Raw genomic sequence first — 20,538 nt, 5'->3', positions numbered from 1 at the left:
ATCTCGTACGAAGACTTTTTTTTTATAAATCTTATCGGTTGATCTGATCGGTTTTGGAAGGAACACACTTAGTGATACAGAGTGGACTAGCCGGAAAGCATATCACATTGTCTGATCCGAGTTTGGAATACCTTACGACGTAAACCACTTGGACCGAAACTGAAGCCTTAGCTAAGTAGTGATAATTTAGTTCTGAGAAAAACTATTGTGGGTAAACATTTTATAATGATTAACTTCACTTCGAAAGATCCCATATCCAAAAGATTACGAATGATTTATTTTGAAATGTATAATATCACTACGCCGACAGAATATCAAATCTGCAACATTTGATAGTCGTCTGTGAGAATCTCAAAGAACTACTAGGCCATTTTGATAAACAAAAAAAAAATTAAAAGAAAAACAACTTACTATGCTAAGAATGTCTTCAGTGTAAATTTTAAATTAGTTTTGGATAGATACATTGGTACATATCTCCGTAGCTCAAAAAGACAATATGCACTTCACTTTCCGGGTTGCATCTCAAACCAAGTCGGTTAAGCCCTGACCAACAAAAGAAAAACTATATCGGCGAAGCCATTACAACATATTTCCTCACGGATTTGTCACACCAGTCTGAAATAAATCAGAACTAAATACCAAACTATAACCAATTTGTAACGATATTCGTAGGACAATATAATTGACTAAACATCTATAACAGAGATTCTGACATAACATTCACTGCTTTTCTCCGATGGTTTTCCAGAGAGAGATCGTATATTTGTACTAATAACTAAACTTTTTTTTTCATATAAGCCAGAGAGAATAATTGAGGAGGTGAAAAAGATTTGATTTCATGGTGAAAATATATAAGAAAAAAATCGTATTGATTTGCGTAATAATTGATTAAGGGTTTCTGGGTTTGTACGGTACGGATCTTAACTGGTGATCAGAAGTCAGAAGTTAAGGTCTTTTCTACTTTTGCCTCTTGTTTCTGAGCTTTCATTGCATTTAAGAGGTCCCATTAAAGAAAGACTGAGGTGTTGTCTATGTCAAGAGTGGTCGAAAACGAAAATAGATGAAATTTAGGGTACACAATAGTGTCAGATAGGAGAGAAAATACAGCGGTGTAAACCTCTCTGCAAGGAGAGCGCTGGAAAATTATTAAATGCATTAGTCAATTTTATGTTTTTCTAAAAATTATGAATTTCCTGGTTAAAAAAAATATACTGAACTTTTAATCTCAAATATTTGATTTGAAGTGATTATAAAAACTTATAAATAATATGCTTAGTCGTAACTGTAGAACAGAACATTTTTCTTTTGCAATTTCACGAGTTGCTTAGTTTGTTTTATTGTTCATACATGCATGTTACTTTAAGTGAGCGTAAAGGCCCAATTATTCTGTCAACAAAACTAAACAGAACCCAAGTCTATTGTACAAAATGGCAATAAGCACATGCATGAACCAAGCTTTTACTAAATTCAAGAAGCCCTGAAGCAAGTTTTTACCATAATGTAGCTTGAATTAGTTTCATACTAGAAATGTAGAAGTTATAACCAGCATCTGCAATAGTATGAAACCTTTTCTCAGCAGTATGCAATAGTATGCATGAACTAGTAGTAGTACACTAAAACTCTCAGTCTTTCACTACCGGATACAAAAATGAATTATACATAATCAACCTTTGTACAAATAGACAAACGCTCACGTGGCTTGAATTTGTTTAATACTAGAAATGTAGAAGTCATAACCAGCATCTGCAATAGTATAGTTATTGGTGTATGAAACCTTTTTTCTGGCAGCATGCAATAGTATGCATGAACTAGTAGACTAGAAATATCGGTCTTTAACTACCGGATTCAGACATGAGTTGCTAACATACGGCAGCAACTTTTGTTCAAATAGGCAAATACTATGCATCGAATAAAAGAAAGAGGATTTAAAATTTTAATTCATAATACTCATAGTACTCATCAAAAGACAAGAAGATAGTAAATGCCCTGAGCAAGAGGGAACGTTGAAGAGCCACACAAATTCTAAAGATGATGAGATGATAGGATAAGAAACTGTGCAGAGGAGTCCAAATTAGAGAAGGAAGAGACATGTCTACTCTTTACTCAAAACTGGTCCACACCAATCTCGCTTCTTCTCCATTCCTTTCGATTTTTCCAAATATCTTAAAAATATCCCATAAAAAGCGATTCCTCCTAGATATTTTGATTCTTTTTCTTTTTGCTAAACTGTAAATATCATTAAAATGAACCTGATGATATTTCCTTAAAAAACCGCTAGGAGCTTCTAACAGTTTTTTACCCTTCAAGCTTCAAGTTCTTACCATGTTGCACATTTGTCAGAATCCAAACCTTAAAAGTAGTTCAAAACACTAATTCAAGATTTAAAAAAAAAAATAATGTGAAGTCACCATTTGCATACTATAAAAAGATTAAAAGACTGCCACAGCCGTGTAATTAGGTTTATACTTTGCATGAAGCAGATGATTAATTTTAATGGAATGGAACAAAAGTTTCTTAAGAAGTTAAGTTTACTGAAAACGAAGCATTTATCACCATTTTCCAAACTGACAAAAATCTCTGACATGATACCCCATACATCCATGTGGGCTTTTCTCCACGTACGTACACCCAAAGTTCACATGCATGCAATGCTACAAAAAAAACTATCTCTCTGGCTTGCTTCAAAACCCTCCTCACGTTAACCATATCAATATCTTCTAGGTCTCTATATATAAACGAGACGGCCTATCTTTCTTCCTCATAACTTCAAGACTCTCCTCTAAATCATCTTTATATAACAAAATGAAAATGATAATCCATATTTTCTTCACCCTCTCTTTGGTTTCATCCATCTCTTTTGCCTCAGTTCAAGACTTTTGTGTAGCTGATCCAAAAGGTCCCCAGAGCCCATCAGGATACTCTTGCAAGAACCCTGACCAGGTCACTGAGAATGACTTCGCATTCTCCGGTCTCGCCAAAGCTGGAAACACATCAAATATCATCAAAGCCGCAGTGACTCCAGCTTTTTCCCCTACCTTCGCAGGTATCAATGGACTTGGTGTCTCATTGGCTCGTCTTGACTTAGCCAGTGGTGGTGTTATTCCTCTTCACACTCATCCTGGTGCTTCTGAGGTTCTTGTAGTCATACAGGGAACCATTTGCGCTGGATTTATCTCATCTGCTAACAAAGTTTACTTGAAGACTCTTGAGAAAGGTGATTCTATGGTGTTTCCTCAAGGACTTCTTCATTTTCAGCTTAACTCTGGGAAGGGTCCTGCCTTGGCCTTTGTTGCCTTTGGAAGCTCCTCTCCAGGGCTCCAGATTCTATCGTTTGCTTTGTTTGCAAATGACTTGCCTTCAGAACTCGTTGAAGCAACTACGTTCCTTAGCGATGCAGAGGTTAAGAAGCTTAAGGGTGTGCTTGGAGGAACTAATTAAGCTCTCTTTCGTTTGTTCTAAGTTTTTTTTTGCGTGTTAATGTTTTTTATTCAAGTTTGTCTAGCATTCTGATTGTTATTCTAGTGGTTGTTATTGTTTTCAATGTTTCATTTATATAATCTCTTTGGCTTGAATTGTATTAAGTAATAAGCACTACATTGCAGATACTTTGACGATCAAGAGTTTGAAGAAGTAACTGTCGCCATGAAAATGGAGTGTTTGAGTTACTTGTTACTTTGACTGCTTGCTTTTCTTTTAGTTTTGATATAGTCCTAACTACAGTATTAAGTTTATGCCGCCAACATTTTTTTTATTCGTTCTCATTTCTCATCAAAGACCGAACATGCCATTCACATTTACCAATAAGATGAAGAAACCGACCATTAGGTAAGATGGTTCACCTTGTGAAGTGTACTCACTCGTCTCGGTTGGTACTTTGCAACTCACCTCGACAACATGATCAGCAAATTTAAATTCTTATCAAATACCAATACTACAAAATCTATCAAACATATTGAATAACAACAAAGTAACTAAAAGAATGATTTCAAATGCTTAATCCAATAACAAAAGAATTTAAAAGAATTGATGAAATCCATAATTGAATAACAGTGGAATTTAATGGAAATTATAATTCCTTCTAATTCAATCAAATTTCTGAATCCAATACCCCACTTTAGTTTCAGTTAAGATGATGATTTTATTTAGGGGGTGTTATTGAATTAATGAATTCAATAGAATTGAATATAACTGTCATCAGGAGTACTTTAGTGGATTTGATTGGATTCTTAGGAAGAAAAGATGAATTTTAATGGAATTTCAAAGGAATAAAACTCAGTTCCAAACTTTCGATAGCTCATCAATTTTTATTTTCCTCAGTCACATTTCATTGCTTGATCTCAACGATCTTCTTGATTTTTCCCCATCTATATCCAAATGAACAACACTATATCACTAATCTTCAGCTGTTATTAGATTACAAGATCACAAAATTGCATCTTCAGCTGTTATCAGTATTTTTTGTTACTTGTTGTATTAGGTACTCTTGTTCAGAATTTCTCTACCAATTACGGGAACATGCTTGTTTCTTTAAACAGATTATACTCGAAATTTTTAAGGAATGTCAAAATCCATATTATAACTAATGAATAGCATCGAATTACAAGTCACAACTTAACTCGTTTCATACAACTCATGAATAGATTCATCTTGGGCAATTAGCCTGCTATTATTATTATACCATGTAATCATCCACTTGGGTTCTTGATGAGGGCAAGAGTGGGAAGAACGACAATCTTGAACCTCTCAGCCAAAATCAAACTTTTCTCAGCTTGGATCTTCACAAAACGTGTCTCAATGTGCTTTTCCAATATACTCAAGTGCTTATCCATCACCTACAACAATAAAAACGTTTCTGTTTATAAAAATACACTCATGAATCTTATGCTAACATGTATGTATAGTAGCTATATACAGACAAAAGACAAGTTACTGTCCTAACATCATACATGAACCAAACAGTAATTCAGTAACACGAAAAGGAGAAAACTTTAAAAAGGAAAGGCTAAACCTGGCTTGAACACCGGCTTCAAATCCACAAGCAAAAATCCCTAGTGGCAGATTGCACGTGGATACTCGGAGAGAACATAGCTACGGCGGGAACAGCTCCGAGTTTGAGGAAGAAGAGCTTTTGGTATGGTTTCTGATCTCGGGAAGGGATTTGATTACCGGAGAATCAACTCAGCTTTCAGAATTTGGCTCAGATTAAAACCTAAGCCATAGAAATTATTTTAATGGTGAGATTCCTTTGCCGTAGAAGAACTTAAAAAGATAAAACATATTTTGAAGAAAGTCAAAAATCCGAGCAAGAAACGTGGGATTTTGTTTAGTGTTATTTTTCATATAAAAGTACATAAGACTCCATCCAAACTAAATTCTAATAAAATCCCATAGACATTGAATAACAGGTGATTTGAATTCTTAATAACGAATACTCAATCCAATAACAATGGATTTCACCTAAGATATGATTTCCATTAATTTCCATTGAATTAACTAATTCAATAACACCCACTAACATTAATGAGTTTGTTTTACGGATAAAGATTGGGCTATATATGTTTAGTGACATTAACATTCGGCCCACTCGATTATAGAATGAAAAGCCCAAAAGCCATGATAAATTAAAGAAAAAAAAAAATATGTATCATCTCCTCGTGATTGACTGGTTGGTTCAGAGACTTGAAATCAAAGTGCGCATACCAAACATTCCAATCCACGACGATGTTACAGCGAGGAGGAGAAGCTTTCACACTGAAGCTCTTCTAATTCATACGCTTTCTCTTCACATCTCTTAAATCAAATCTCCAGATTGGGGAAAGGAATATGATTCAGCCCTAATTTCAAGCAAACCTCCCCCCTCCTTCTCTCTCTCTTTCTCTCACTACAAGTATCGGTGGTTAACGAGAGAGAAGAAAGAAGAAGCACAATACTAGAAATGACGAACCATCGACGCGCTCCTTCTTTCAATCCGACGACCGAGGAAGACAATGCTATGTAAGCTTTTCCAAATCGTTAACGTGTTCGAGCTTTGACATTATCGAAATTTCCTTGTGATTTTAGGTTTCTTGATATACTCCACGAAGCTCCTCTCTTCGGTCATCGAGAATCTAGAAGTCTTGTTGGGAGTTGCATTTACCTTATCATCTTGGCAAGTGCTTCCAAACTAATGATTGATACTTTTTTGGGAATAATAAGAAACATGAGTGTCTGACTTTATATATTTACTTTTTTTTTTGTTACTATGTAGGCAGGTTATGCTGTTTTAGCAGCAGGAGCACCGTTGATACTTCAGCCTGTACAGTCTCTTATCCCCTCGCTCCTTTGCAGCTGCAATGTTGCTCTTTTGATGTTAACAGGTAACCCTCATCACACCACTTCAGCTTATCACTACAAAGCTTTGTTTAGTATTTTTTTTCTGCAGCATATGTAATATGGATAAAAAAATATCATGTGTTTTTTTTTTTTGCAACAGGTATGTTTCAGCAATATTTTGTCAATCAGGTCCAGAAAATACGCTTGCAGGTAACGTTTTATTTCTTTTGCTAGCGATGTAGACATTAGGTTGATATTCTCTAGTGTAGCTGTTGTCATTTCATATTAAGAGCTTCTGAAAAGAACTTTCTATTGCAGGGCTATTACAGCTTCAGTCAGAAATTGAAACATGTAGTTCGTCTGCCATTTGCCATCATGGCATATGGTAATCTTTAGCTCTACTTTGCAGTCATATATTTTTCTTAACATATATCTTTCTTGCGCTCAGTAAAGTGACTCCGTTTTGTTGTAGGAACTGCATCTATGCTGCTTTTCATGGTGTGGAGACCATATGTCAGCGTTCTTCCCATTCTTACTGTGCAGAGGTCTGCAGCATTCTTTTTGACTACATTAACTTTAGTTATGGCAAGGTCCAAAACGCTGACGAGTGCTTCATTGTTTCAGGTTTATCATGTCTGTTGAAGCAATTTCGGCTGCTTCGTTTATGATTGTATTTGTTGGTAAGAATAAGATCCAGAAAACCATTCTTATAATTTTGGCATGCATTCAGCATTAATTTAGTACCTCAACTAGAGCAATATACTGCCAAATCTATTCAGCTATTATGCCTGGATGATTTCTTCGTCCTGATTTTTTCTTGCAATGATTGCCAAGTGCAGATATAAAATCAGTTTGTATTTTTCATGTGTACTCTTTTTCGATCATATGCATGCTAAATCACCTTCGAATCGTCTACATTCTGTGATCATATATATGTATTTATATGTGTGCAATTCTTACAACTGCCTATAGTTTGTGGTTGAACATCAGAAGATAATTGAATTTCCTTTAATTGCTGTTCTGGGTTTCAGTATCAGAACTTTTTCTTTGTTCGCATTGCTAGAGCCATTATGCATTCTTTTGTTACATTATTCTGCCACTTGTTTTTCTTTACTAAGAGACTCTATAGCTAGTTTATTATGCAGCTCTTCTCATCTGTATGTAATATTGGTAGGTTACGTTCGCCAGTATAACTCTGTGAACTCTCAGCCCGATGTGTTAAATTCATTATATTCTCCTCTTCAACCAGCTGCTTTGGAAGGATTGAGGTAAATTCACAGTCACAATAGAATTTTATTCCTTGTTTTCATGTAATTTCGTTACTTAGCTTGCTTGACAAACAGATACCATGAAGCCGGTCGCCTGTCTGATCAGCAGATGGCTCTACTGCAATATCAGCGCGAGAATCTCCATTATCTCAGTGAAGAGGTGAGAATACATGAATTGTTTGTCGTGCATACTTTTCATTTCTGAATCTTGAAGCTCTCTATAATTCATCATATACCCTAATTTTCTGAATAATCCCATGTTTTTGCTAGAGTGAGTTTTCTGACCTTTTTGTGTATGCATTCAGATTCTACGTTTACAGGAGTCCTTAAGCAAATATGAAGAGTCCAATGGGACTAGCACGCCCCAGGTTTGAACTTGCTCCGTTACAAACTGACGAATTGTTTTATACCCTCCGTGTTTTTGATGTTGCAATTAACGTGTTGAACTTTCAGGTTGATCTGGCACACCTTGTGGCGACTCGTGATCAAGAATTACGGACACTTTCTGCTGAGGTAAAGCTCGCTTAACAAAATGAGACACTTGCAAAGTCACATGGTTAATTTTTCTTACAAACTTGGTGGAAGATAGTTGATTGGCATTTCAAGGCTAAACTCTTTTTATCTAAGCATATTTGAACGAGGGAGGATACTAAACGAAAACGGTATGTGTTGTAGGTGGATCAACTCCATTCTGAACTTAATCTGGCTCGATCTCTGATCTCTGAGAGAGATAGAGAGATACAGCACGTCCGGAATACCAATAATCAGGTACGAATCTATCTCTTACCATCGCCATCACAGACTGAGCAACTTGCCAGGGTTACACATTTCTGGAAGTTTTTATTTGTTTTGACAAAAATGCTCAAAAGAGAAACTCACTGTCTTTCCTGAAACAGTATGTAGCAGAGAATGAGAGGTTAAGAGCTATTCTGGGAGAATGGAGTATGCGTGCTGCAAAGGTACAATCGTCTCTTCGTTCTATAGTGTTTTAGTAATGCATATGGTTTGTGAGAGTCTTAATATCAAGTAGTTTAGTATGGAACCGTCTTCAAAATGATTCTCGTTCTAAATAGTTCTCTAACAAATTAAATGGGATGTGTGTAAAGCTTGAACGAGCGCTGGAGGTGGAGAGGATAACAAATGTCGAACTGCGGAAGAAAGTTTCGGGTCTGAGAGAGCAAAGGCAGATGCAATGAACAAGGTTGTTCGTGGGGTGGTTTAGCTTATAACAGCATATAGCTACTATATATTGACTCATGAGACATTGGTTTGTAGACAGTTATATTTGTGACATTGTTTTGTAAGATATCTTTGATGCACTTTCTTGACATATTTGATTATAATGAAATTTCGAAAACTAAAAACAAAATGATCGATAATTATGTAAAATATTTTTTTTGAAACACCAAATATGTAAAAGTATAGTTTTTTAACGTCAAATATGTAAGTATTTTTCAAAAGATATATTACATATGTTTTATTTTAGGTTTATACACACAGGTTAAGAATATATTTAATTTTGCAAATTTCCAAAATAAAAACATTATTGTTTATATACCTAGCAATATTTCAACCAGTAAAAAAATAAAATAAAAAATATTTTTATTAGATTTTGCATTGAAGACATACAACAACACTGAAAATGAAACAAATTTTAATTCTAAAAAGACAAATAATATGAAACAGAGGTATATTATTAATTGAGTTCAGATTTTTACATTATTTATTTTACCAATTAAAAAGAAAAGAGAGGAGGAAAAATTAAATATATTTATGTTAAATTGGGGGAGAAAACAAAAGAAATACGGATTAAGGAAATAAAGGAAATAATAGCCCAAGGCTTATATATATACCTCTTTATAACATATATCATCAGAGTTTCAATTATTTTCTCTCGATCGTCTCGCATCGACTTTTATTAGGGCTTTCGTTAACAGAGATCAATCAAATCGATATGGCTTCCCTCGATTCCGACGTAAACATGATCCCTGCCGGTGAATCCTCCAGCTCCGTTGCCGCTTCTTCGTCGAGCAAGAAGGCCAAGAGATTCGAAGTTAAGAAGTGGAGCGCCGTGGCTCTCTGGGCTTGGGGTAATCACGAGCAATCCTCTTTTATTTCTGATTGAATATGCGCTTCGATGTTTTCGTTTTTGGTTAGGTTAAGGTTTGTTTGTTGTGGTTGACAGATATCGTTGTTGACAATTGCGCCATCTGCAGAAACCACATCATGGATCTCTGTAAGTCTAATCAGATTCTTAAGGAATCTGTGTAACGATGATGAATCAGGAGATTGTTGAATGGTTTAGGTTAAGATCGTTCTTGTGTGTAGGTATTGAATGTCAGGCTAATCAGGCCAGCGCTACGAGTGAGGAATGCACTGTTGCTTGGGGTGAGTTCTTGTTTCTTCTTCTTGTACTACTCTCTCTTGATTGCTGCAAATCTTTTGAAACTTGATTGAACAAAAAACAACTGAATGCAACTTGGTGACCTGTGTGTGAATCAATCTTTAGTATCTTAAGAGTGAGTGCCTATGACATTGAGTTACGTGTTTAGTGAGTAGCGGAGTTGATTAAAAAAAAGATTCAAATTGTAGTTGTTGTTTTGCATGCTTTCAATCTCTTGCAGATGTTTTGGTTCCTGTGATTCTCTATGATTGAGTGATGAATCAAATACTAAGACGAATTTTCACTTGCATTATTTATATATCTCTGTTCTCAATTTCTCGATGTAATATAATCAGTTTGAAAGGATGATGAATCTTGTTAGCTGGAAAAGTAGATAGAGACCTTTTGTTTTCTTGTAGAGAGACTAGCGAGTTTCTATAAAGAGATATATGTTCGATGTGCGAGGCACACCTTCTTGAATCCTGGATTTTTATGTGTCTGTGCAACTCAAAGTTGATATACATAAAGTTAGTGCGTTCCTTAACTAAAAGACTAACCATTGTTTGTTCTTGTAGGGGTTTGCAATCACGCCTTCCACTTTCACTGCATCAGCAGATGGTTAAAGACTCGTCAAGTTTGTCCATTGGATAACAGTGAGTGGGAGTTCCAGAAATATGGTCACTAATCGTGCCATCAATTGTGTCTAATATATAAAGATCATCATGTTCACTTCGCTGCGGCTTATGAGATACTAAGATTGCTCAAACTTCTTGTTTTCCTTTTCTGTTTTTTTACCTTGCTTGCTGTGTGAAGACAGATTTACTTTCACTGAATCTATTTTTCTTTTTACTTCGGTAATATCTAATTTTTTTAAAAAAAATTATGTAGTCCCTGCCATTGAAGTTTTAGGTCTTCAGGTCTTGCGATTATCATCCGCTATTTTTTGCTACTACTTCTCACTCGCTGCTATCAGATATCAAATGTTGTCAGCTTTATACTGAGAAACCACATTAAAACAAAACAAAGGAGAAAGCACAAGTCTATATATATATATACCTTAAAAGAAACTCTACCTGCTGTTTGGCATGCTTTTCAGGACAAACCCACGGTACAATCCAATCACTCCTTCACTCACCCAAAACTAATCTTATTAATCAGCAGATAAGGATGTCTTTATTATACCTGACAAGGCGGAGTACCCTGCAAATGCATCTGTCTTCTAATGGTATCCAACGGATAGCAAGTACCCGTAGCAATGGCAGCAGCTACCACTGCTGTTAGCAAAGATGACTGTGGCAAAGATTTCTTTACCCTGCATGCAGATTATCAATAATGTAAAACAAACCTTGACTGAAACATTTTCAGGGAAGTAACAGTTAGCAGCAGACTTACAGATTACTTCTTTTCCAGGAACTTCTAGGGTTTTTTCAACCATAGAGTGCGAACTACTGCGACCGATATCTTCTTCCCCTGACTTCGACATGTTAGTTCAAGAAAAATCTAAGCTTTGTATAAATAAGCTCTCTCTCTCTGACTGAGAAAGAAGAAAACGTTTATCTTAGGACTTAGGTTGGTGGTTCTGTTCGTTAGAGTAGTCGCTTTTATACAACTTAAATGCATATTTCCTTTTTTTTATTTCTTTTTCCTTTTGCTTAGATGTCAATCATATAGAAAGTTTAAGAAAAATTGTTATAATCTCATTGGTTCATGGATATTCAATTTTAATTATTTTAATTAGATCTAAAATAAAAGGTGTGTATATAACTAATTAATATCACTTACCAAATAGTCTAAATGATATTACAAATAATAATTTATGATAACTAATTGTCAAAATTATAGAAAGTGTAATAATGTCTGATTAATTCTTTTTATATTTATATACTACATAAAATAATTAGTAAACACACAATTTAAAGAAATCGATATAATGATTTCATATTCTTGTATAAAATATTATATTGATATATAAATAATTATAATAATCATTAATGTCTTATAATATCTATATATGTCTTATAAGTAATTTATAAAAATTAAAACATTTTTAAAATTATCTATCATAAAAAAATATTTTATTTTAATTTTAAATTATTTATATGAGTTATATAAAAAATTCATAAAAATAAAAGTCTCATATATATTAAGTGAGAAGTCATTTAAATGACATTCAGCTTACATGTAGATCATTTTTGAAATCTTAAGAAAATTGTTATAATTTTCTTGGTCGATAATTTTTAATTTTATTTATTTTAGTTTAGATTTAAAATAAAATAAAAAAATCTAGAACCAATTTATATCATTTGCCAAATAATCTAAATTATTTTTGAAATTATATAAAGAATAATATAATATCGTTTGATCAATTATTTTTATATTTATAAACTACATAATATAACTAACATAATTTCTTATAATTTTTTATTATTTTAGTTAGATCTAAAATAAAAAAAGTAAGTCTAAAACTAAATCTTATCACTTGCCAAAGAACATAAATAATATTACAAATAATAATTAACGGTAGCTTATTTTTAAAATTATAGAAAGTGTAATAATGTTTGATTAATTCTTTTTATACTTATGTAATACATATAACAATGAATAGAAAATAATTTACAGAAATCGATATAATGATTTTATATTCATATAAAAATGTAGCCGTATCAATAATAATTATTAATTTCTTATAATGTCCATATATGCTTTATAAATAATTAGGCTTTGAAGATTGGACGGATTATATTTAACGAAACATGTGAGAAATTTGATTTAAAAAATTGTTTTGTATTTAAGTCAAATAATATAGTGAATAAGTAATGTTATGATTGAAAAGAATTCTAAGAAGAATGTTTGGTTCATTGATTGTATGTTTTGTATTACTATTTAGAGAGAGATAAAAATTTGGCAAAAATATTTAAAAAATTAGGAAAACATTAGCAATTTTTTTTAAAAAAGAAAGATATGGTAACGAGAAAAATAAGAAGATACCAAAAAGATGCATAATATGTGTTGGAGAAGTTAATGTGATAATTACATATATAATTCTACAAACATTTGTTATTAATAAATATTCATCGGTTATTTTTACAACAAATTTATAGAAACTTTACGACGGATTTTCAAACTTTACAACTCCGAGGCCAATTTTCGCAATTTTGTAACCAACATGATAGCGTTTGTTGTCGTCAATGTAGTCCAAATTAAGGGGTTCTAGCTATCGCAAAGTGGATTTTTGTTGACGGCATCTATCACCTGGAAACCTTGATCTCAGAGCTCTGTAAGTGCATCTAGAACACTCAGCGTATCCATGTCTCCAACAAGATACATCTCCTACTCGTCAGACACATACTTGGAGTTCATGGTTAGTAAAAGCCGACAAAGAAAGTGGGCACGTATAGAAATCCCGAAAAACTCTGACTTTCACTTTCACGGAAAGTTGGGTATCAAAGTCATCAATCCCCGTCTGATCAGCAATCATGTCATCACGTGCTGAAATAGTGCAATGGCGAATTGGTGTCTCTTCTTACAAGGCTCTTTGTCGGTTTCTTGTAGAGGTGATGAAGCCTCAAGTTGGTGTTTGGGTTTACCAAGAACCTGAGCTTGGGAATGTTGTTTATGTAATGAATGGCTTTTTGTCTGTAGTTGGTTGCCGCATAATCCCATAAGAGGTTGGTCCTTGGGGTATTAATGTTGATTCTTACTGTGTTTCTTTGATGTTATTCTCCATCTACTCTTTCTCAGAACTTAGGTTTGGAATGGAGAGCAGTTTTTTAGTGGTTCCCACACCAAGCATACCATCCACTAGTGTAACTCCCCATTCAACATAATTAATAAACATTAGCAGTTCAGAAAATTTTAATAATAAAAAATAAAATGGACTGCTTGCGGTTCTTTTTTACAAAAGAAAATCAAAGACCACTAGTGGAGCATGATATGCTAGCAATTTATAGTGTTTTAGGCAGTTCATCTTTTTTTTTTCCTTTTTTTTTTGCAAGTCATTTATTTTACTTTATTTATCTTACTTTTAAAATTAACATATATATATATATATATGTATCAGTTTACCTAGTAGTTATTATATTTTCTATTGATATTTTCAAAACTGTTTACAAAGTGTCTGTACTTTATATATTTAAGAATATTTTTCTATTTTTTTTATAACGACAGAATATTTTTCTATTTATTTATGAATACAGTTTATATATTTATTGATACTCTTTAAAAACTAGTTTCTTATATTTATTATATTATTACTTTAAAACTGGCTTTGTATTTAAATTCAACTATGTGACTTTTAAAAATAGTATATATATATATATATAATAAATGTTTTGTATCTCTTAATTTAGTATATAATATATATATATATATATATATTATTTAAATATTGTACAGTGTTTTAGACCGCTTTATATCCGTTTTCACTATTCAAACATATATTTTAAAACGCTAGATCCACTCGAACCGCACTGTTAAATCCACTCGATCCGCTTTTGTTTCACTTGATCCGCTAGATCTGCTAAATTCAAACCGCTAGATCCGCATCTCCCATTCGAAGCCTTAAACTATTCGTCTTGCTCAGTTTTTTTAACCAATTTGAAGCTTTAAGGTAACTGTAACACAGTCCATGTCACGTGTGCGAGAAGACAAGTAAGAAGGTAGATTTTACTGTTTTGATTGATATTTAAGATTTGTGGGACAGGGGTCACAAGGAAAGAAAGAGAAGACTTGCTTGGAATAGATTTAAAACGGTATACCGAGAATGAGTAATAAGAAAATACAAAACCGTTTTCATGAACCAAAACCGAATTTTCAAGACGATAATCACAAGTAATGTTCATGTATCCTTGCCCTGTTCTCTTCCCACCATACCCTCGCTTGCATCTCTCCGAATATCTCTCGGCTGCAATAAAAAAAAACAAACAGTTTTGAGTTAAAACCGATCGATGAAACAATGTAAATGAAGTTCTATTCTGTCTGTTCACCTGAATCTGACTCTTCTAAGCTCTCTTTTCCCATTTGGTAAAACTTTAATGGTGATATAAACGCCAGGCTCATCTTGCTCCACCCATTCGTTCGGATCAACATCGCTAGCATTGCTCACCGACATTTCCTCTGACCGGTCTGCATCTCTCGACGAGCTGTCCATGGAAGAAGTTTCTGTTTTGGCCCCGCTTATGCTTGACAGTTTAGGAGTCGAGTTTTGTAGACCAGAGTCGTGAAACTGCTGGCTTTGCGCGGAACTATGGTCGAGTGAGTCCGAGGATGAGTAAGCCGCTAATCCAACTGGACGATGTACGGTACGAGGCAACCGTTCTTTGTTCAAAGGAGGTGTTGCTGGAGTATCCTCTGGATGGTACTCAACTTTTCCTTTCTGACAAAAGATTAACAGATGAATATATTAGTGGATTATCACAGCTTTTAATTGTCTTGCTTAGAGATACGATTAAGCTAACCTCGTCTTCGGATCTAGGAGGCGTGGGAAGAGGGAAAGCGTTGCGGCTTAGTTTCTGAACGTTGTAAAGTTCCTTTACTTTGTCATAGTTATCTGCCCACCATCGTTGAGCTTGTAACTTGTTGAACATGTCTCGGCTGATCACGATTTTTAAAAACATAACAGAAGTGAGAAAAAAATTATATTTTGGAAAACATGTTGTCTTAATCTTATAAAATTACAAATGGTATAGTATAAGAGTGAAAGACCAAAAGATAAAGTAATCAGTCTCATATGAGCAACGTTAAGTTAGATAACTCGCATAAGTTTTGTGACACATGATATTCATGAGATTCTAAGTTTAATTTAGATTGTCAAATAAAAGTAACTTTAATCAGAACTATTAAGAGACAAAAGTGGGAATTAACCAAAGCGGATTAAGGGGAGGTTTGACAAAGTACAATAGCTGTTTTCAATAAACCTTTTTGACAAAATTGAACCTATAGGCTAGGGCTAAAAATTAAGTTGAAAACAAGAGACAGTGAGACACCAATGCAACATTTTGAATGTCAATTTTCTTTTAAAAAAGGTAGTTAATGGGGGTGATTAATAGTAGTAATAATCAATCAAAATTACGTAGAAAATAAGAAAAATACATTGAGGAAAAACCAGAGGCAACAATGGTCAAAGCTAATAATTAGATAAGATGATTATGGCTAACAGTGAAAGTAAATAATGTGGGAGGTGGGTAGGAGAGAATTCCCAAACCACACTCATTTTTTTCTAAAAGTATAAGTTTAACCCAAAATTAATAAATATACTATATGTTTGCCAAAAATCTAAACTAAACAATACAGAACACAAAAGTAACTCAGGACCATTTGGACTCAAACCCAACCAAGATTAGTCTGATGGAAAAAGAAACGAAAGAACATAAAAAAGGCCAAGTTTGTGACAAAAGAGACAGGCAGTAAGTGATAGTAGTGGAACTGTGGTTAATATGGAACAAGACAAGGATTGGAAGCAAGGAAGAGACAAAATGCGGTGAGGTTGTCGTTTTCAAGAGGCGACATAGGAGTGAACGAAACTGTGCTAAAGGCTAAAGCTGTTTGCTTTATTTTATTTTAATTTATTTCTTTTTTTGTCTTTTGGAATAACAAGACATTGCCACCAACAACAATAATGTGATTGCATGACAGAGAAGCGGAGAATAAGGCACTCATTGAATTAATAAAACAAAATTTCCATTGAAGCAAAACAAAAATACTGAAAAAGAAACCCCAGATACTTGTGAAATGATTATAAAGATAAAACTCTACCAACCAATGATTCTGTATCTTTGATTGAACAAAACAAAATCTAAAGAAACATTTCCTAACATCTTAATAACTTTTAATATACATACATATTTATATAATGATTTTATATAGCTGATAAAACATATGCAAAAGATCATTTGTAAGTTTAAATTTAAAGCTTTTTCTTCTTTTCAAGGAAAAGTTTTCGTGTGGATGGAAACTATGATTTTGAAGATAAACAAACAAAAAGAGAAGGACCTAATAAAGTAGTCGTCAATCAAAATAGCTAATTTTGAAAGAAAACACAAGGATAAAAGCAAAAAAGGAGAAGAACAGAATGAGAAGAGATGATGACCCAAAGAAGCACTTTAAAAAAAGAGGGAACATCAAGTTTTGCTTTTTGGACCTTTGCTTCTTCTCATCAGGCGTGAAGGCGTTACAGTCAACAACTGTTGGTCCCATCACTCTTATTTTTTTTCACCTTTCTATTTACATTTTCACACCAAGATATTACCTCTTCTTCTATTCAAGACAAGACATCAAACAATGTCAAATGGTGGTACTATTTTGGTTTTATTTTTCCTACTTAAAATATCATCCAAAATAGATAATAAATTTAATAAAATACCAAATTATTGTAATCCAGAAAAAAATACAAATATGAACTATAAAACCTGAATCAAAAGATTAAGCCCACAAATGTCCTATAAGAATTCGTTAAAAAACTGTAATGTTCTATTTGTAAATTCGAGATTCTAAATTGCTTGTAAAAATAAATAAGTGGTAGATTTCACTAAAAGACATGGCATGATTGTTAGATTGTAGTTTCTTTAAGATGTTTATCAACATATATAATGCCTAGACATGGAAATCCACAAAATCATATTCATCTACTATATTATACGCAAATTTATTTTTTTAATACACCACTAACATTTTTTAGATTGTGTTTTGCGCTGATTTTATATTATAATTTCTTTAAGAAAACAAAAAATCAGATTCAGTTCCGAGCATCTTCCGAACATTCTCCCATATACCAAAACAAACGTGGAGGAAGAAAAAAAAACAGAAAACGAGCCGACAACGACGAAGCTAAACGAAACACCAACCGTAGGATCAGAATAACAGAGTCAACACAAAGAATCACGACCGTTAGATTAAAAGCTAAGTACAGAGTTTGCGTACCTGAAACGTATACGCTTGAGATCATTACCACCGCCGGGAAGAGACACGAACGTGATGAGAACACCCGGCTCCACCTGAGCTACCCACTCCTTCGGCTCTTTCTCCTCCACGAACACAATCGGGTCAACCCGGTTCCTCCCGCTCGCCGATTTAGGAGTCGCTTCGCCGCTCGATATCCCTTTTAGCCTCGCCTCCATCTCTTTTCCCCATACCCTAGGCTGCTGCTGATGCATCGCCGCCGCCGCCGCCGCGGCGGTGATGGAGCTGTTTGATCTTCCGTACAGCGTCTTAAACCGTTGATCGGATTCGGTATCGGACTTCGCCGTCGTCGTCGCCGGATTGTTCTTGATCGGTTGCCCCTGAGGCTGGGACGCCGTGCACGGCGTGCAATGCCGGTAAGCACCTGAAGCTTTCAGAGCCATGTCCTTGAGCTGTGGATGAATTGACGAAAATGCCCTCGATCAGAATTAGAAAGGGCGGAGGTAGCAGAGAGGGAGAGAGATAGAGTTAATTGTACCTGAGATGTTAGTGATTTGGCGTGCTTGGAATCCGGGTCGTCGGGTTGACCCGTGGATTCATCTCCTGCTCGCTTAGAACGAGCTATACACGTCAGCATTTTCCGGCGACTGATTCTTTGTCTTTTTTGGATAGGGAGATAGAGAGAGAGAGAGAGATGCTGTCAGTTTCTTACTTTGGTTTGGGTTTGGTCCTCTTTTTATGTGTTTTTGATCTCTCTCTCTCTTTTAAAAATTATTTAATTAAAACTTTAACCGGGATTACCGGTTTTATTTTTTTATTAGAAAGGTCCCCGCGTCTCTCCACGGTAATTCCATTACTCTGATGCCCACTCGGTGGTAAAAAATTGTAAAAGGCAAAACCATTTCTTGATCTACTGATTAAGCTAAGCTTAAAACAATATGAACGTCTTCCACTTGTCCGCATAGTTTAAATCGAGAGATTATATTCATCATTGTTGTTTGTGGACTTAGACTTTCGGAGGTATCAAAGGCTGTTGTTCATGGTAGTCAAGTTGCTCAAGGATTCAATTTATCGATGTGTTCAAATTTGGCTCTGACTTTTGAGAAACCTGAAACGAAAGAAAGTGTTTGGTTGTTGACTAATAAGTTTTGCGGTAGTAAAAGTTGTTCATAGCTTATTCATGTTATTTTGTAATAATATACTAGTTAGTTGAGTTCAAACTTAAATGACAAGAGATACCTGACATTAAAATTGCTCTCTGTTTTTATGATGTTGAGATACAAAACATGTCATGTGAGATCGGATCCACGTTTTTTTTTTAAGAGATATAACCATTATAACATTGAAGAGGTGACAATGGCTTGACAGAGCTTTCTTTGCTACGTTTCTCACCACATCTTCAAATGCTTGACAATAGTTAATCGTTTAAACAACTCACTCCGTTATACAACACACGGATCAATCAAAATTCAAATATGAGTTGTTTACACCATGGGATGAAATTCCAAAGTGATAAAGTGTCTTAGGGAGTAAAAAATCAAATATATACACAAAAAGCAAATTATAAGTCAATAAAGATAGTAGAAAACCATAGAGTGATCAAATGTGATGTACTGCAAAACCATATAAGCTCTGGTTGAAATGTTTTGTGTTTCGTATATCAATATCCCAAGACATCTATACAAGAAAGTTTTGAAAGAATTACATTTTAATTCATTTGACTTGCTTTTACACGAAATTACAATGCCATGATTTCGTTCGGACTAATAATATCTCAATATTCAATGATGGGCTTCTTTAGGCCATTATAAGGATTGCTGGGCTCTGTCGCTGTAATCTAAAAAGCTCTTTCTCTTCTCCAAGACGTACTCAAAATGGGTCATTGTAGGCTTTTAATATAAACGGTTGTTTAAGCCCATAATCTTTCGTTACTTCTACAATATATGACTATCCCTTTTCTGTTTCTCAAGCTGTTTCATTCACTTCTTGGTTCCCTCTAGGCTCTAACTCCTTTTGACTGCTTATGGTCTCTCGTTTCAGGAGTTCCGTTTGTGGTGATTCCTTTTGCAGATACTGTTAATGGACAGCTTGTTTCCCAGGCTCTAATGTAGATTTTTTTTTCTGAACTTTCTCTGATTGAGATTTAATGATGTCTGTAGTTGTGTATGATTTGCGGAATTATTCACATGTCTCACATCACATTGTGTGGGATTAAGTTCTTTGGAGAATATATATACAGGTTCTGTTACTCTCCATTTTTCCTTGATCTAAAATGCAAAAAGATTTTGATGGCAAAGGTTCAAAGACAATACAAGCCATGTTCGAGGAAGAAGGATTAGATGGAGATGAACACGGTGATACCCTGTGTGGAGCTTGTGTAGATAACTATGCTTCTGATGAATTCTGGATCTGCTGTGACATGTGCGAGAAATGGTTCCATGGGATATGTGTGAAGATTACTCCAGCTAGAGCTGAGCATATCAAGCATTACAAGTGCCCTTCTTGCAGCAACAAAAGAGCTCGACCCTAAAATGTTTTATTCCACTAGTCTTAGCTTTCTATCTTTCTCCAGAATGTAAAATGCACTTTAAATATGTTTGTTGTTCAGACAAGGTTAGTTTGGAGTATGTCCAGATTCGATTTTCTCAATCCAACTCTGTATAACTCAACTTGAAGTTT

General features: G+C 34.4%; 4 protein-coding genes across 6 annotated transcripts; 3 read left to right on the top strand and 1 right to left on the bottom strand.

Annotated features, from left to right (window-relative positions):
* The first annotated feature begins 2,734 nt into the window (after positions 1-2,734).
* Positions 2,735-3,605, top strand: LOC103856454 (germin-like protein subfamily 3 member 3). The gene has a single exon (XM_009133556.3). The coding sequence runs from the start codon at positions 2,803-2,805 to the stop codon at positions 3,436-3,438; it is 636 nt and encodes a 211-aa protein (XP_009131804.1). The 5' UTR covers positions 2,735-2,802; the 3' UTR covers positions 3,439-3,605.
* Positions 3,606-5,529: 1,924 nt separating this feature from the next.
* Positions 5,530-9,035, top strand: LOC103856453 (protein FIP1). 3 transcript variants are annotated; one of them, XM_033289117.1, is made up of 15 exons: positions 5,530-5,681; positions 5,732-5,994; positions 6,061-6,148; positions 6,248-6,356; positions 6,473-6,522; positions 6,631-6,697; positions 6,785-6,857; positions 6,937-6,992; positions 7,487-7,580; positions 7,656-7,740; positions 7,886-7,948; positions 8,034-8,093; positions 8,256-8,348; positions 8,477-8,539; positions 8,687-9,035. In XM_033289117.1, the coding sequence occupies exons 2-15, from the start codon at positions 5,936-5,938 to the stop codon at positions 8,774-8,776; spliced, it is 1,050 nt and encodes a 349-aa protein (XP_033145008.1). In that variant the 5' UTR covers positions 5,530-5,681; positions 5,732-5,935; the 3' UTR covers positions 8,777-9,035. The 3 variants fall into 3 exon arrangements, with proteins under 3 accessions (XP_033145008.1, XP_009131802.1, XP_033145009.1); XM_009133554.3 differs by having other exon boundaries at positions 5,643-5,994; XM_033289118.1 differs by lacking the exons at positions 5,530-5,681; positions 5,732-5,994 and having other exon boundaries at positions 6,252-6,356.
* A 381-nt stretch (positions 9,036-9,416) lies between these two features.
* LOC103856451 (RING-box protein 1a) lies at positions 9,417-10,845 on the top strand. Its single transcript, XM_009133553.3, has 4 exons — positions 9,417-9,670; positions 9,766-9,816; positions 9,909-9,968; positions 10,539-10,845. Exons 1-4 carry the CDS (start codon positions 9,535-9,537, stop codon positions 10,646-10,648), a joined length of 357 nt encoding a protein of 118 aa, XP_009131801.1. The 5' UTR covers positions 9,417-9,534; the 3' UTR covers positions 10,649-10,845.
* Positions 10,846-14,614: 3,769 nt separating this feature from the next.
* On the bottom strand, positions 14,615-18,609 carry LOC103856450 (protein Brevis radix-like 4). Its single transcript, XM_009133552.3, has 5 exons — positions 18,398-18,609; positions 17,881-18,311; positions 15,420-15,555; positions 14,949-15,337; positions 14,615-14,866 (listed from the first exon to the last, which is right to left on the bottom strand). Exons 1-5 carry the CDS (start codon positions 18,494-18,496, stop codon positions 14,788-14,790), a joined length of 1,134 nt encoding a protein of 377 aa, XP_009131800.1. The 5' UTR covers positions 18,497-18,609; the 3' UTR covers positions 14,615-14,787.
* Positions 18,610-20,538: the final 1,929 nt, after the last annotated feature.

Source organism: Brassica rapa, chromosome A03 (assembly GCF_000309985.2).
Source record: "Brassica rapa cultivar Chiifu-401-42 chromosome A03, CAAS_Brap_v3.01, whole genome shotgun sequence".
Lineage (NCBI taxonomy): Eukaryota > Viridiplantae > Streptophyta > Magnoliopsida > Brassicales > Brassicaceae > Brassica > Brassica rapa.
This window is presented reverse-complemented; position numbering and strand designations above follow the sequence as displayed.